The sequence below is a fragment of the Tachypleus tridentatus genome, chromosome 13 (genome assembly GCF_004210375.1).
Source record: "Tachypleus tridentatus isolate NWPU-2018 chromosome 13, ASM421037v1, whole genome shotgun sequence".
Lineage (NCBI taxonomy): Eukaryota > Metazoa > Arthropoda > Merostomata > Xiphosura > Limulidae > Tachypleus > Tachypleus tridentatus.
The window spans coordinates 205906348-205923637 of NC_134837.1; the positions used below are offsets into that span (position 1 = coordinate 205906348).

Consider the following 17290-nt stretch of genomic DNA (forward strand, 5'->3'; position numbering starts at 1 on the left):
TCTAAAATACATCTGTTTAAAGAAATTATAGCAACTTATCTCACTACTATATGCAAGAACAGCTCATGTTACAAGTATTAGAGTAAGATAACCACTATAAAGGGCTCTCATTTCATCATTGTGCACAAAATGTCAGAACTGTACATAAAATATTTTACTCCAATTTTGCTTCTGTTATTTTTGAAACAAAAATATAAATGCATATGCTATTACAGAACAGAAATACTATCAAGCAGTGTGAAACTTGTAAACCCTTACAAAAATACCGTGGTTTGAAAAGATAAATACATTCAGAACGTGTGGGTGATAATTAATTTAGTGACCAATCTATATGATTTTACTTAGAACCAAGTTTATTTTACTAAAGACTCTCCTTAAGAACTACGTTTTGTAAGCTTACATTTCAGCCTTAAGCAAACCTAGTGTTTTAATACTCTAAACTAGAAATATTCGTGTGCTGAAATTGAAAAAAGAGAAAAAAAAACCCACAAATTCTTCCCCTTGAAGTGAGAACTTGTATTGTTGGTTGACTGTTTCTACCAAACCATAATGTTGTTTTTGACATAGAGAGGTTTGAATTTTTTACAAACAGTATTTCTATTAATAGTTCAAAATAGATAAAACATTTTAAAATGTACAAAAGCTATTGGTAGAAAGTCAGTGAAACTACAAATTGTTAAAGCTTAAGCTGTATTATTTCATATTGAATCTCTCATGGTCTACAACTTCACAGTAACATTGTTGAAATACTAAAACTTAATTTCTACTTCACTAATCTCTTCAAGGTTCCTTTAACATAAGAAAAACTTCTCTGGCACATTAATTGAAAATAGTTGGGAAATTAGAGTAAGATTCATGTCCAAGCATGTACAAAACACATCATTGCATGAAGATCATGTACGTGTACACCAAAAACTTGCAGGTTACTTTTAAATACACTACTGATAACAATGAAGACATTTGAACCAAATATCCAATACACAAATGCACGAAAGTGAATATTTCATAATCAATAAAAATATACAAGTTTTACTTCATTGTATGAAGGTCACATACTTCTTACAATTATCGTATAGGGTTTACATTTTAAGTCTGTTTCTGACAAGAGTAACTCATGAGGAATAGTAGCAGTATTATCTCAGTAATACATAACTTAAATCACCAATTTTCTCACTTCTACAACTGTTTATTTAGTTACATTAACTATACTGAGAAAAAGTGAACAATGGAGTTGTTTTAATTACTCTTTTCTTACCAGTTAATAGTGCACTTTAGTTAGAGAAGAAATAAAACACAAACTCACTAGAATTAACATTACTTTAAACTAGCAGAGCATTGGGTAGTCAGATATAAATAACAATGTCAAGGAGAAAAGCACGTCACTATTCTACAACTTAGCATGTTACCAAAGTAGAAGACAATTTCTATTGCTGGTTATTCTTGTTTGTTATAATACATGCTGTTTCTAGATTTTTTCAGTGAACAAGTTATGAGAACAAATATTTTAAGGTACATTATAACAACTATTCTGTCTTGTGTGTCAATGCAGATGACAAACCTTTAACACAAGACTGGTAGCTAATGTCACTCATCTGGTTCATTATCACTATGTTCTTTGCATTTATTTGGAATGTTGCTCACCAAACCTCTTCCAACATTAAGAAATGACATCACATTATATCTTAAATCACACGAATCAGTTTCTTGACTATCACCTTCTGGTGACTTACAAAAACAATTACATGAGTTTCAACTGATAAAACACGAAGTAACATTCACTGCTTTAATATAAATTAATAAATACAACAATTAACTTTAAATGTTATTTGTATTTTTACTGAAAGTATAAGCTTGTAAGTAAAGCTTTAGTAAATAATTTTAGAGAACCATTGTTACTATTTATTAAAATTTCACTAGTTAGATAAAAGTTTTAGCCAATTCATAAATGTGATTAAATTTATAAACTACAGATTACGATTGAGTAAATATATAAATTTTGTGAAATGAACCTAGCAATGTTAACTATGACTCTACATATTATAAGTCTTGTATAAATAAACAAATCAGATTTGTTAATAAAAGGATTTCTAATAAAAATTTGTTTGTAAGTTTGCAACAGAATCAGTCTGAGTGAAATGTTTTTGTATTTCATTTGCATAACCCCTTGGACTTTCTAAATAAATATCTAACATTTTTTGGTAAAACTTTATAAGTTAATTATTAATTTCTCCAACCTAACAAAACATATCATGGGAGAAGAAAAACAAAACAAAATAAAATCAGACTTGACCATTCAACCATTTCAAACTAATTTTATAAAGCTCTTTAGGCCTTATTTAAATAGCAACAGGATAATTTAATGAAACAACTGATAAAGTTTTAATAATATGAAGCAATTAGCTCAAGCTGGTGTTCTGAAATTTTATTTAAAAATATGCATAAAAAATGAGAAATTTTGGACTTAAGAGTTGAATTCTATTTCAGTAATTAGTACCTCAGAATGAATTTCTTTGTACAGTTAGTGTTTTTCATATTACTTTGGTTCTTCACAAAATAATTCATGTTATTTTCAAATGCATTTCAAAACACACAAATATATCAGACACTAGAATATGACCTGAAACAAAAATTTATCTCACTTTTTAACTAAGGTGTAAATTAAAAAAGTTTAAAAAATTCCATTTGTTTCTTATTGCATAAAAACAAATCATCACAACATTGAAACTGAGGCTAAATACATATTTATTGGCACCAATACAAAATAACAATGTAATTAATCTTGGTTATAAATAATCCAGTGGCAATTTTGGAAACAAATACTGGCATATGAGGGGGTATACGATGTAGGATTGATATTTCTTTTTTATATCTCAGTAAAGTAAAAATATCAGAGGCTTTATAGCTTGTTAATATATTTATATATACGTGTGTGCATATAGATACATTATGTTTTTGTAATTAATACAACACAGATAAGCATATAACAATAGAAATGTAACCTAACATGAAGAATTAGCCAGATTTATTTAATAGTTCCTTTCAAAATTAAGATATCAAAACTTAGGTAATATTAAAATTTAAATCATGAACATAAGTTTTTGATGTTAAATTTACTAATACACTTTGATAATAAAGCTGTTTAATCAGACTTTGAAAATACTCTGTAAAAGATCATGAAATTCACTTTCTGACCCTTCAGTTCATATAAAGTTAATATGTTTACCTAGAAAATTTTGTGTACATTGTGAATACATCCTTTGGAGGCTATACATCAATTCTAAAGACATGTATTTGGCTTAGTTCCTGAAGATAAAATTTTAGTAAATTAGTTAGACTTTCCTGTTTCTAATAAATCACAAACGGTCTTCAAAACTTTTGAAAACTTCAGGTGAAAAGCAAAGCAACTTTCTAAACACAGAACTGAATTAAAACAGTTTGAATTTTTTTCAGCTATTATACTTTAAATCTAGCAACAAACACTAACAATGCAAAATATATTATACTTTAAATCTAGCAACAAACACTAACAATCCAAAATATATTGAGATGAAAATGAATGAATTCAATGTATTCCCTAGAATTTCTACATTATTAAAAACACTATAGGCTTTTAGTTGGGCATTATTTTTGTGTACAAACAGCAATTACAAAAAAGATTTAACCATAATAATAGTGTCTGTGTAAAATATAAGATATAAGCTTGATATAATATTAGATAGTCTAAAACAGCACTTCTTAACTAATACAACGTTAATGGTTCAGTTATGTTGTGTTAGGATCTCATACCAAGGTTTTGTAAAACAAATATCTCCTAGTTTAATGTATGACACATATGCTAATTACACTATAGTAAATCTACCTTAAATCTATAATTTTGTTTTATAAAGTAAGGTTTATTTATGTGTTAATAACTCATTAAATTTTACCTCAGAATTATCCATAAGCATTAATCTACATCACTACAACTCAGTGATTATAAGTTCTATTAATGATTCTTTATATACTCTCTCTACATTCATTTAATTATACCTTTCCTACATAACATTTTAATTTCAATAATGTTTTGTATGAAGGTAAGTTATTTACTAAAATTTTTAAAGCTAAACCTCATACTGCTACTAAATATTAGGCTTAGCTAAATGTTTAATAAGAATATTAGATATAATAACCCATAATTTTGTAAGTTATCTTTTTAACACTGGTGATTTTAAAATAATTATTTGAAAAATAATTCACAAATAAATTATAAAAATAAATTCGAAAATGCTGAAGGTATACTTTGTAACTGCTGTATGTTTTTTAAAGAAGGTTGTGGTGAAACAACTTATGACTAATGTGGTAATAATAATAATAAAAGATTTTTATCAGTGGGATATCATGTTCTTTTGTTGATGGTTAGATAAAAGTTGATAAAAACAGAATTATTGTACAGTTAGAATCATAAAAGCTTTTTTTATCTTAACTTTTAACAGAAAGCAGAAAATTTGCAATGACCTTTGTTAATCTAAAGATGACCAAAAAAAGGTCGAAATGTTCTGTTCTTTATTTTAATTCAAGTGCTAATATCCATACCAGCCATTCTAAGAATGCAAAAGGTAGAAAAATATTTTAAAAACTTAGATGCATGTAGATTAACACAGTTTTTGATATAAATTATGGGTTTCAATAAAATTCATTGCAATTTTATTTCCTAAAGTCAAATGATGTATTAACTTTAACAACACTATTTCATCTCTTTCCTTTGTTAACAATAACTCCTTAATAAGTCTTAATAATTAACATTTGTGATTTATACAATCAATGGTCTAAATCTATTTTCTTTCACCATTTAAATTACTTTTACCAAAATTACACTTCTTAAAATCTTTTGAGAAAAATTTTTAAAATATATTTTGATTTCTTCATATTTTAATTACAGGATATCTATCACAGTATTTATCAACAATGGACATTTTACCGAATTCATAACTAAAATTATGGTTTCCAAGTTACAGTTTGGAAAGTGGACCTTGTGAGTGGGAATTTTAATATCTGTGACAAAACTTCTATCAGATTTGGTAGGTCTGTACTATACTTCAGAATATCATAACCAAATGTTAGTAACTTTGCTCCTTGATACAGCTCTCAAAATTTTTGAATTTGCATATTTCATGTATTGAGTTTTTATCATGTATCCCTTTAATATATAAATATTTATAGAAAATATATATATGTGTATTATACAACACTGTATGTAATTTTCATACATTTTATGTCAGCTTCACTAAATAGTGATCTAAGATCACAGAAAATGAACTACTTTGGCACATAGTTGTTTTCAGGATATATTATTTTTAAAAGGGTCAAATATAGTCTTGATTATCCAGACATCTTATGTGTGGCAGAATAAATATTAATGAATGCTGTAAGTTTTACTGTTCTTTGATTCACAGTTTGCACAGTTCAATAAGTAAATTAGTATATGTTAACATAATTCTGGAAATGTATAAAAATTCTTTACCTGCATTTCATCTTTTAAAATATTTCAAAAGTTCTGACTAAATAAACAACATTATCTTTAGTTTCAAGGAAAGCCATTCTTTTTTGTCTCAAAATGCTTATCATCAAAGAATGTTCATCTTCTCTCTCTGGACTCTTCTGGTGCTCTGCCTTACAGATTTCAACTTTTAAACATTGATGTCTGTTAGATTCTGACATCACTTTGAATATCACTTATTTGAGTAAAACCTAAAATGCATACAATATACATTATAAATTAATACAATTAATATTTATCTTTAAAAGTACAATGAACTACGTAAGCTTGTTTAACAAATATCGTTTTTAATATCAATTCAGATTTGTCAGAGAACTTCTGTCTCTCGCTTCTTTCTATTCCCACCTGCAGTCTTTTGAATTACAAAGTGCCATCATCCGAGTCCATCATTAAGAAAAGGTCTTTTTCCTCTTTCAACATCTTCAAAACTTGGTTTGACATATTTTTTTATTTTAGCAAGAATAAGCAAAATACGGTACTTAATGAAATAACTTTTATTATATGTTTTTATTGGGATATATTAATGATCTTGAACATACTTTTACTAACAGGAAACCTATGCAAAAAAGTTTATTTAGACTTAAGCATAGTTATAATCATCATACACACGTAAAATTAGGCAGACGAACGCGGAAGTGTACCACGGGAAATATGGCTAATAATATAGTATACTATATTGCCATAGAGGGCGTGCGGGTAGTCTTGGCTGAGAAAAGTTGAGTTTAGCTTAAGTTTAGGGTAAGGCTTTGGTTTAGCAATTAAGTACGTGAAGATAGTGATTAACTGATTTAAAGTTGAATAATCTTATAATTGGGGTTAAATTTGAATTCTATAATGCTCATAGTGCCATGAAAACTTCGTGCAAAAACAACTACTCGTGGTAGTATTATTTCATTAACTCTGTGAACGTGCAGCTGTCTCGCTGAGTTACTCGATTCCTATTATTTAGAGTCCTAATCCTATTGCTTCATCTGTATTGACTGCTCTTGTGTGTGAACGTGTATTTGCATTACTGCTCCAAGAGCTACTTATATGGTTATACCGAGCTTTGCATAATAATATTAACAAGGTTGAAATTAAGACTCCCGTGAATGAATCGGTTTAGGTAAGACGAAAAAACCAAATTTTCATTGCAAAGATAAATATTTTTGATTGTTTTTTTTTTTTTTAATTTAAGAAATGCTTATAGTAATATTGAGTAAACAACCTTCAGTTACAACTCGGCAATGACACATATGAAGCTGAAAACTAAGTTTTAGCAAAAAACATTCACACATGACACACATATGATCTAGTGATAAAATCTTTTTGGAAGTGATATTCCCAGTGAACATTTTAAATAAAAGTAGAAGAATATGTTATTTTTATTTCCCATCTGTCATGATTTGTTATAATACAAAATAGCTTATTTGGATGTATAACAAAATAATGTCAGCCAAAGGAGAGAAGACAGATTTTTCTCGTCCTCGAGGTGGAAAGCTAGCCAAACGAGCTCGGTCATTTAAGGAGGATATAATTGGTAAAATTGCTCAAAAGCGAGGTCCCCTGTCACCAGGGAAAACTTCCAGATTAAAGGGTAAATATATTGAAGGAGATTCAGAAAGTGAAGAAGTTGATAAAAGTAGAACAGGAAATGAAATTGAAGACTTGCACTCTGATGTTCAGGACTTACGAACTGCTTTACGATTCATTCAGGAAGTTGTTGAAAAAGAAAAAACTGTAGAAGTTTTGCCAGGTTGTGCCAATTTGGTTTTAGAAACTGTTTTTAATATTCAATCTTCATTAAAAAGGGTGCTAAGTAATGATCATAGTTCATCACTGTTATCTTCATTCAGTCAGGTTTATCAAACCCTTGCCAATTTAATCAAGTGGTCTGATAATGCTCTGCACTTTACTAATAATTCTACTACAACTATTGTGAGTAATGTTAATGAAATTGTTCAGCAACTGCAAGAATCGGTAGAAGCTCTGGTACAACTTTTTATAAACAGAGTAAAAAATAAAGACAAGTTCAACCCTGGCTTGACAAGTTCTGTGCAAGAGCCAGTTACAGTAAAACCAGATAGCCCTCAGAGAAATTCTTTACCAGATATTCCATTGACGCCTCGTGAGCGAGAGATTTTAGAGAAAACTAAGTTTGCAGAATTGCATCAAAATAGTCAGTCTCTAGAATGTAAACGACTCCTTCATTCAACATCTTCTGATAGTATACTTAATTCTGATAGTCCTAAAGTAAAAGAAGACATCCCACCTCCTAAACCACCTCTTCCTTCAAAGAAAGAGTTGAATTTACATTATTTGTTCAAAGTGGGATTTTCAGAACCAGCACCTCCAATTCCTCCGAAGAAACGTAATGTAAATGGTCCAGTGACATGTTCACAGGTAGATAGTGGAGACTCTTCCAGAAGTCCTCATGATGTGCAGAATATCTGGAGTTATACCTCTGGTAACTTTTCAAACTATATAGCTTCTTCAGTAGTTAGGACTGATGCCACATCAGTAAGCTTTCCTCATTGGAATAGCCCTTATGATTTCTTTTCCTCAACACCTGTTAGTAAATCTCTTGGTAGCAGCATTGATTCAAATTTGGACTATTCAACTGATGATTTACAAACATTGAGCACACCAAAAGGTTTTCTCTTCAACCAGAAAAACCAAGAAGTGAGTGTTCATCAGTTAGGATTTTCTCATACTGAAAGCTACAGAAATCTTTCAACAAGTGTTAGGTCCCCAGTATCAACTGATTTGGGAAAGATGGTAGAATCATGCATTAGCCACTTCTCAAAGGAAAGTAAACAGACAAATCTGATAATTACCTCAGAAACTGGATCAGAAAACATGAGTCCTGAACATCCTCCTGCCCTCCCAATCAAACAGAGAATGGCACCAAGAACTCGGAGACCTTCTCAATATGATAATGTTCCAACCTGTACTTTTTTATTGGCTGAAACAAATGGCTTTGGAATGATAAGTACATCAGCATGTTCTCGAGGTCACAGTCCTCAACCAGTTTTAGAACATCAGAATTGGATGGATGGTAGTCATGATCTGACATGTCCTATTCATAGTACCAGATATACCCCAGAAGTTGGAGATCCACCTCCATTACCTATTAAAAAGAAAAATATAATGGCATATATGCAAACACTATCCTACCAACCAGATGAAGGAGATATTTTATGTCACTCTCAGTTTACCTTTCATGCAATGGAGACCAGATTACAACAACAAAACTTTATTCTGACCCAACCACAGTCTTCAATAACTGTTAGGGTGTCCAGTTCTGAGGACTCTGTGATCTCAGATGGTCAGAGCAGTCTGAGTAGTTTGGAAAGAAGCTTTGGAGATGAAGAACGGCCAACTTCTCCTGCTACTACGCCACCAGCTTTGCCTCCTAAGCGGGGCAAAACACAAGTACCAATACAGAAAGAAAATTCCCAGACACAGCTTTCCATACTGGACACTGAAAATGCCTCAAATAAAGATGAAGATGAAATTGCAACCTCAACAGAAAAAGAGAGTGAACAGATAAAATCACCAACAACAAGTGTGAAAGAAATAGAAAACAGCCCACTAGATGAACAGGAGGTTACCCAGTATTTAATATGGAAGAAGCCTAACGAAGAAGGTCCAGAGGTCCGGGGTGGTCCAGTGGATGCTATCATTGTTCAGGCTACAAAAGCAGGTAAAAAGGACTTCCTTTATCAGGAAGCTTTCCTTACAACATACCGCACAATTCTTTCCCCCATGGAGCTCATCAGTAAGCTTCTATACAGATTTAATAAATTTATTCGCCTGAATGATTCCAAGCAGCGAGCTGCTAGAAATGTGTTTTCTCTGTTGGTGCGTGTTGCTGATGACTTATGTGTGAGTGACATCGATTGTGGTGTTTTTCAGCATCTTTTAGAATTTATTTATCAGTTGGTGAGTAGTGGAGAATTAACATTTGCCAGAGTTCTTCGAAAAACGGTAGTCGAGAAATGTGAGGCTCATCGTTTCTCTCAACAGAGTTTACAGATCCTTCTGACTTCCTTAAATGTGAATACTTGTCAGGCATCATTACTTGACTTCAAGTCAGAAGTCTTAGCAGAACAGATGACATTGCTGGATGCTGAACTTTTTCAAAAGATTGAAATTCCTGAAGTGCTATTATGGGTCAAGGAACAGAAAGAAGACTTAAGTCCAAATTTAACTTCCTTCACTGAACATTTTAACAAAATGTCCTATTGGGTGAGGTCCCGCATCCTGGAACAGAATGATGCTCGAGACAGAGAAAAATACGTCACTCGTTTCATTAAAATACTCAAACATCTTCGTAAACTGAACAACTTTAATTCTTATCTTGCAGTACTTTCTGCGCTTGACTCTGCGCCAATACGCCGTTTAGAATGGCAGAAAAATATCACAGAGGGCCTGAAAGAGTACTGTGCTTTGATTGACAGCTCTTCTTCCTTCCGAGCTTATCGCCAAGCTCTAGCAGAGACAGAGCCTCCCTGCATACCTTACATTGGCCTGATTTTACAGGACTTAACCTTTGTCCACATAGGAAACAATGATTTTCTTCCCGATGGTAATGTCAACTTCTCAAAGCGCTGGCAGCAATTCAACATCCTGGAGAACATGAGACGATTTAGGAAAGCACACTACCCTTTCAAGAGGAACGAACAAGTCATTGCCTTTTTCAACAGGTTTGATGACTATTTGTGTGAAGAGTCAATGTGGCAAATCTCAGAAACGATCAAACCACGTGGTGGTAAAAAGTGTTGAATGAATTAAAACAAGTAAAAAGTATATTCAAAGTTTTAACCCTAACTTATATTTTACTCTATATTCTCAGGCATCAGTACCTCATTATGTAGCTTTTGTTAAGAAGTATTGAAGTGTAAACCATGATCACTGGTGTACAGTTGCTGAAATTCCAGTGAATTTGTGTACTATATGCTTAGGCAAAGCATCTGTTATTTTGTGTGTTAATATGACTGTGTGTGTGTATGTGTGTATATATATACACACACATCATTTTTCATACTTGAGTTAATGAATTATAATACATTTAGTGTATAATAAACAGCTAAATGTGTGTGCATAATTTATTTTTCACTATATCTTGATATACCTGAATGTTTCAGAATTTTTTTGTGTGGTAGCAAATTTTTATTCTCAGTGATTATGTGATAAGGTACATGTCTTTGTGACTGATTTTTCTTTGCTAGAGAAAATAAAGTTTGGTTATAAATATTCACAACTGATCTAGGTTTAACAACTTGCCAGTTTCCTTAAAATGTGTTGGTCAAACAGTGCATTTTATTCATTTTTTTTTATTATTTTACTTGGAAAAAAAATGTAATTTTTGTTCAAAGTGTCAAATTTATCAATAATTGAAATTTAGTTTTATGTAGTGTTTACTTAGTTGCAAAGTTTTTTTGGTTTTTTTTAAGGAATTATTATTTACTGCAACTTTTAGCTATAAGAGATTTTCGAAAGCTCTTAAATAGTTGGCATACTGCAACTTTTACTTCATTAAGATCCTCTCAACACATTGTAATTCTGCCAAAAGTTGTTGATACTTCAAATTAGATGACACTTCCAAATGTTCTTAGTACACCAAAACAGAAAGTTAGAGTTTTGTATGTTTGGTACTTCCAGTTCAAAGCTAATTAATATTTTTGGTTACCCTTATAGGGCTGTTTTAAAAGGATGTAAGTGAGGCTGGCAAAAATATCAATAGGGGGATTATGGGAAAAAAATTCTTTAGATTTCCTTTATGACATCAGACATCATTTTGGAATCATTGATAATTTTGTAGATGTCACGTGATGGAGGAGAGAGGACATTGATTCAGTGCCTGTAGTTTTTCTGGTCGTACATCTGTCAGACTTTTTTTTCAGGACTGAAAATAGATGTTGACCTGAGTTAATTTTTTGTACATTCTGCCTGGGTACAAAAGTAATACCTGCTTGAAATTATATTGATACATGTATTATACATTATGTAACACTGGCCCACTGATGCTCACTGGATACAATTGTAGTGTTTTTTTATACTTAATGCAGTAAGTGTACTAAAGTAAACTAATACAAGGATGAATGGTAGGACTGCTGCAAATGTCTATCTGATAATGCACAAATTTAACATGTAATAAACAGATAGTGATAAATATAGAATGTTTCTTTTAAAAGTAGTGTTACCATGTATGTAAAACTGAATGTAATTTTCTACTGTATATATATAATATAATTTTCACTGATTATTGATTATTATTTATTATCAGCTAAAAGAAACTTGTAGCTGATAAGTGAACAAATATAGTATAAAATAATTTTAACCTTAAAGATTTTTGCCTCAAATTACCAGTGTGAACTTCAAAACCTAAAACTGCTCACTGCATACTCCATACACCTAAAACTGTTCACAGTGTTCTCTGTAGACTCAAAACTGTTCACAGTGTACCCTATGGACACAAAATTGTTGACAACAAAAAGATTGAATATTTCACAAATGCTGATAATAAATACAAATATCTCACAGGTGTATACCTTTCATGTTCCTTAGAATATGTGGATGTACTTTTCTATTCCTTGGGGTATACAGATGTACGTCTTTTGTATTTGTGGAATATATAGATTTATGTCTTTTACATTCCATAGGATATATGAATGTACATCTTTTATATTACTAGGATGTGTATATGTACATCTTGTATATTCCACAGAATTATATGGGGTACTATTATATATGTGAGATATATAAATGTGCTCTTTTTTACATTTCTTTGATATCTAGATGTACTCTTATTTGGGATGTATAGACATATCTCTTTATATTCCATGGGCATTTTTGGATGTACTTCTATTATGTTCCTTGGGATATACAAATGTCAGTGGTATAACTAGAAATTATGCTCCCCTACTTGCTTAAAAAGTGAATAAGCCCTTATATTTATAATTGTTGTTATGGTAATGACTAAATGCTGTCATTTACTTAACATGATATTACAACCTCCCTTTTGTTCAAACAAATTAAGTTGTAGGTGTCCTCTCTAGTTGGTAATTCTTAAGTTTGACAGACCCTCTTGTCCCCCAACACACACACACCTTCAGTTTCAGGAGCAAACTTATACCTCTAATGGATGTATTCCTTTTATATTCCTTGGTGTATACTGATGTATTTCCTTTATATTCCTTAGGTAACATACATACATTCCTGTGATATTTCTTGGAATATATTGATATATTCCATTGGTACACTTTTTAATACCCGCATATACTTTTATTTCCTAAGGATATACACTACTATGATATTCCTTCAGATATACTTGTGGTTAAAATCTTTTTTTTTATCACTCTTTTTATCACTTAGGGTGAGTTTATCTAAGTATAATGAAAAGTTATTGCAGGGTTTATACCATTGTCTTAACTCAGTTTCTGAAAGCTTTATTTAAGTGTTTTCCCTCCTTCTTTCATGTTGGAAATATATTGGTTGAACACTGTTAATCTAGCAGCAACATTGCTCTTAATGTATACAAAAGAAGCCAAAATAATACTGATAATTTCTTATTATTATTCCTTTAAACAGTTTTTTTGCCTCATCTTATGATAAGAGATGAGTTCATTAGTACAGTTGTGCCTACATGCTCACCCATGGCCACTTCTGTGATTAAAGTAACTTAAAGTTGTCATTTTTGTTTCTACATAATTTGTATATAATTTTTATGTGTGTATATAGTTTTGTTTTTTTCTCAATAACATTTCAGTTCAACAAAGCTAAATTTTTTATGTTATTTTATGCCATACAGTAGAAAGCTATGGTGAAATATTAAAAACAAATTCTTATAAGAAATATAGTCATATTATGTACAGAAATATTTAACTAACATAAGCAGCTATCTGTTGTTTTTTTAAGCTTAAATAATTTTTTATTATAATGTATTTTAGAATTGTGTTATTAGTGAATGAATTAAATACAGGTTAGACTGTACTGGACAACTGTGTTGTTCAGTGAAGTTATATGAAGAAATATTCTTAAAACTTCACTGTATACTTTTATTTGTTACTTTCATTTGTGTTGTGAAAAGATTGTCTGCTAAAGCAGTGGGAAGCACTTTTTGAAATAAGATGTGATTTTTGCTGCTATGTGCTGACTGTTTGTCTCACTTAAACACTGACATCATAGATTGGTTGACAGGTGTGGGGAGCTGGATTAGTTCCAGTTTTTAATGTGTTGTACAGGCAACTATTTATAATAAGCACATGGTTAATATATTACTTGTGGTGGTCAAAAAATGACTGTATGGGGACAAGAAGTTTGTAGAATTCTGAATAATACTGTACCTGTTTTGTATCTAAACTGAGTGAGGGACTGGAACCCATTACTAGCATTCATGGTGCTTATGACTTCTTGTTGCTCTAGCATTTAAATAAACTTAATACATTGTGGTATTGTTTCAAAGTTCGTCCATGTTATATGATTAAATGAAATCTGATCTTTTTTTATTTTGTCTATTTATGCATCAAATACTGCTTCAATAAAACATATGATTATATGTGTAACTGTGTTTGTTGTGAAATACATAAGTCATTTCTGGAACACTTACCAAGCATGAATTACGTGCCATCCAAGTGGTGAAAAACATTTAACTTTTGTTTTTATGACACATCAAATTTACTTGTGTAGGTAGAGCTTCTTTATGCTTCTATGAAACACATTAAGGATAATCCAGAACTGCACAATCAGCTAATGTTTATTTTATATGTATCATGTAGTCACTCGATAGAAATTAAAGCAGGTCCATTCCAATGTGTCTGCATGGTTCCTACCATGACCTGTATCATCTGTTCTGATTGGTTCTAACAACTGTGAGAAACAGTGTTTAAATCAGTTGTCTCCACGCACACACACAGTCAAGATGGGTTACTGTAGAACTAGTTGACTTAAATCCTTACCATTGTAAGGAACATAGGACCAATGCTTTTAAACTCTGGCTCTGGGTGGCATGAGTAGATGAAAATGGTTACTCATTCTTCCTGAACAGGATGCCACTCCATTGCAGGTTAACCACCAGATAATAGCTGGTACCTATCATACGTCTGAGTAGATGGAACACAACAACATGATGCTGGTCAGCTTCAAACTTATAATCATCCAATTGCATGTCCAGAATGACTAGCTATGCTGCCCTGCACACTATAGAAACACTGAAAATAGTCTCTCCTGGCAAACCAGAATTTTAACTTATTTGAAATCCCCACTTTTTTTTTGAACTGTGCTTTAGGTAATCTATAATGGCAGAACGTCAGCCAATGAGAATGATAAGATATGTGACAAAATGCATGCTAATATAGGCCCTGAACCAATGTGTTGTCAAACTAATTGCTGTTGTTAATGAACATGCCACTTCCCAACAGTAGTCAAGTAGTAATGGTAGCTTGCTGATAGTGTTGTGACCTCAAAGAAATATGCATCAGTGGTCAAGCAACGGGCTCACGACAATTGTGTGATTTAATACAGGTAAAAAATCATTGGGCATATAATTGGCTAGTGAAAGTTTGATGACTTCACAGATAAGAGGTCAAACGGTAGTCTCGTGATAGTATTGTAACCAATTCAACATATTTAGCAAGAGTTTTAGTGGTTAATTTTACGAAAGTCTAGTCTTACACTGCTAAGTTATGAACAGCTAGTGCAGATAAGCCTCGTGTAGCTTTTCGCAAAATTAAAAAAAAAAAAAAAAAACAATTTCACATTAACACCATTGTTAAAGTTTCCCTTACATAATTGGTGTTACATCTCATAAAATAAACTGTTAAATATGCTGATGGTACATGGAAGTAAGTTTATATGATATGCATACATACATATTTCCGTCAGATGCAAAAATTAAATAAAATATTAGAAAATTGATAGCAAATATAATACGAATTAAGGCGGTATCGTATTTATGTAAATTATTGTCGCAGACTTTGATTCTGAATGAATATTTGAACGAAGACATTTTTAAGATTTTGCAGCTCATCTGAATAATCAGTAGAGCGGACAAACTGCTTTCCATTAATGCGCCCTCTAGTAATATGTCTGCGGACTCACACCGCTAGAAACCGGGTTTCGATACCGTCGTGGGCAGAGCACGGATGGACTATTGTGTCGCTTTGCGTTTAATTCGAAACAAATCCCTTTTTGCATAATCGGAACATTTTTTTTTAATTGTCCAATGCACACTTATACCAGTGGAATGTTCTTTAATATTATTCATAACTTATAATAATAATGATTGTGTGACAGTTAGCGTTTCAGGTTTTAATTGTATTTTGTTGGAAACTGGGTGTTCCAAAGGGATACGCAATTGTAGTTAACAGACAGTGTGGGTAGTCAATATATATAACTACATACCAAGATTTTTAGATTGGAATCCATAGTAAATTTGAAATACGGTTAAGACTTGTTTTCGGCAGTTTTACAAAGAAAAAAAAGATTATTCTGTTCTCAGAAGTTCTGTTGATACGACTAGAAACCTAACGGTTACTCTCCTCAACACCTATTAACTTCGAATGTACCGCATCCAGAATACTGACAGTAAGAGAGCCGATGGTTGGGGCCCAACCTTATTTAAATAAAGATATACGTATACGAGCATGCGCAAGTTACTGATATAATTAAAGGTACTTTATACAGTGGATTTTAAGGTTAGTAGAGTGAATTAATTAAAGACAGGTTTTCTCTAATATCACGAAAAATTATTTTAAAAAATCTTTGTTTTTTGAATTTCGCGCAAAGCTAGTCGAGGGTTATCTGCGCTAGCCGTCCCTAATTTAGCTGTGTAAGACTAGAGGGAAGGCAGTTAGTCATCACCGCCAACTCTTGGGCTACTTTTTTACCAACGAATAGTGGGATTGACCGTACCTTTATAACGCCCCACGGCTGGGAGGGCGACCATGTTTAGTGCGACCGGGGATTCGAACCCGCGACCTTCGGATTACGAGTCGAACGCCTTAACACACTTGACCATACCGGGCCCCACTTTAATTTTTAGTACCTCAACAAGATTAAAGAAATACGCAAACTTTTATACCGGATCATATATTTCAAGTGAACTAATTTCTTTTACTGTGACAAGATCAGCAGATTGAAAAAAAACAAACAACGAAAATAGTTGATACTGTGGAACCCAGACTGTGTTTATCGTTAAACAGCGTTAATAAGAAATGCATCAAAATACATTTTTATTGACAGGTAAGTGAAAGAATTCATGTAAATATTAGGTGATAAGGGACTAGTAATTGTAAATAATTCACCTAAATATTGTCATGAGTTTGTTTGTTTTAAAATAGTGAACATGTTATAAAGAAGTCGATTTATAAAAATTATGATGACATTAAATATTACTGATTATTCTTTTCGCACAAATAGCAGTAATTATAAAACTGACTCAGAAAATAATGAATCAGCTACTGTACAGGAAGTGGCTGGAGAATGTGAAACAAACTAACAGGAAGTAAGATGAATAAAGAAACGTTAGTCACTATATATGTCATTACAACTAGTAAAGAACTGATCTAAGAGATGACAGGGTTTAAATTCTTATTAATTTTACGGAATAAGTTGTCATATGTTAAATAAAATTTATTGCTAAATCTGTTCTTGCACTCTTATGATAATTAAAAAGCAACAACTCGACTTTCATTGTTAGGATATCTCCAATTCTCGTAATCTTGTAAAAGATATGTTTTCCATATTTCCAATGGGAGCTCATTCTGTGAG

At 31.7% G+C, this 17290-nt stretch overlaps 1 protein-coding gene across 1 annotated transcript; it reads left to right on the forward strand.

Annotated features, from left to right (window-relative positions):
* Nucleotides 1-6228: 6228 nt before the first annotated feature.
* LOC143238731 (rap guanine nucleotide exchange factor 1-like) lies at nucleotides 6229-14085 on the forward strand. The gene has a single exon (XM_076479235.1). The coding sequence runs from the start codon at nucleotides 6950-6952 to the stop codon at nucleotides 10301-10303; it is 3354 nt and encodes a 1117-aa protein (XP_076335350.1). The 5' UTR covers nucleotides 6229-6949; the 3' UTR covers nucleotides 10304-14085.
* The last annotated feature ends 3205 nt before the right edge of the window (nucleotides 14086-17290 follow it).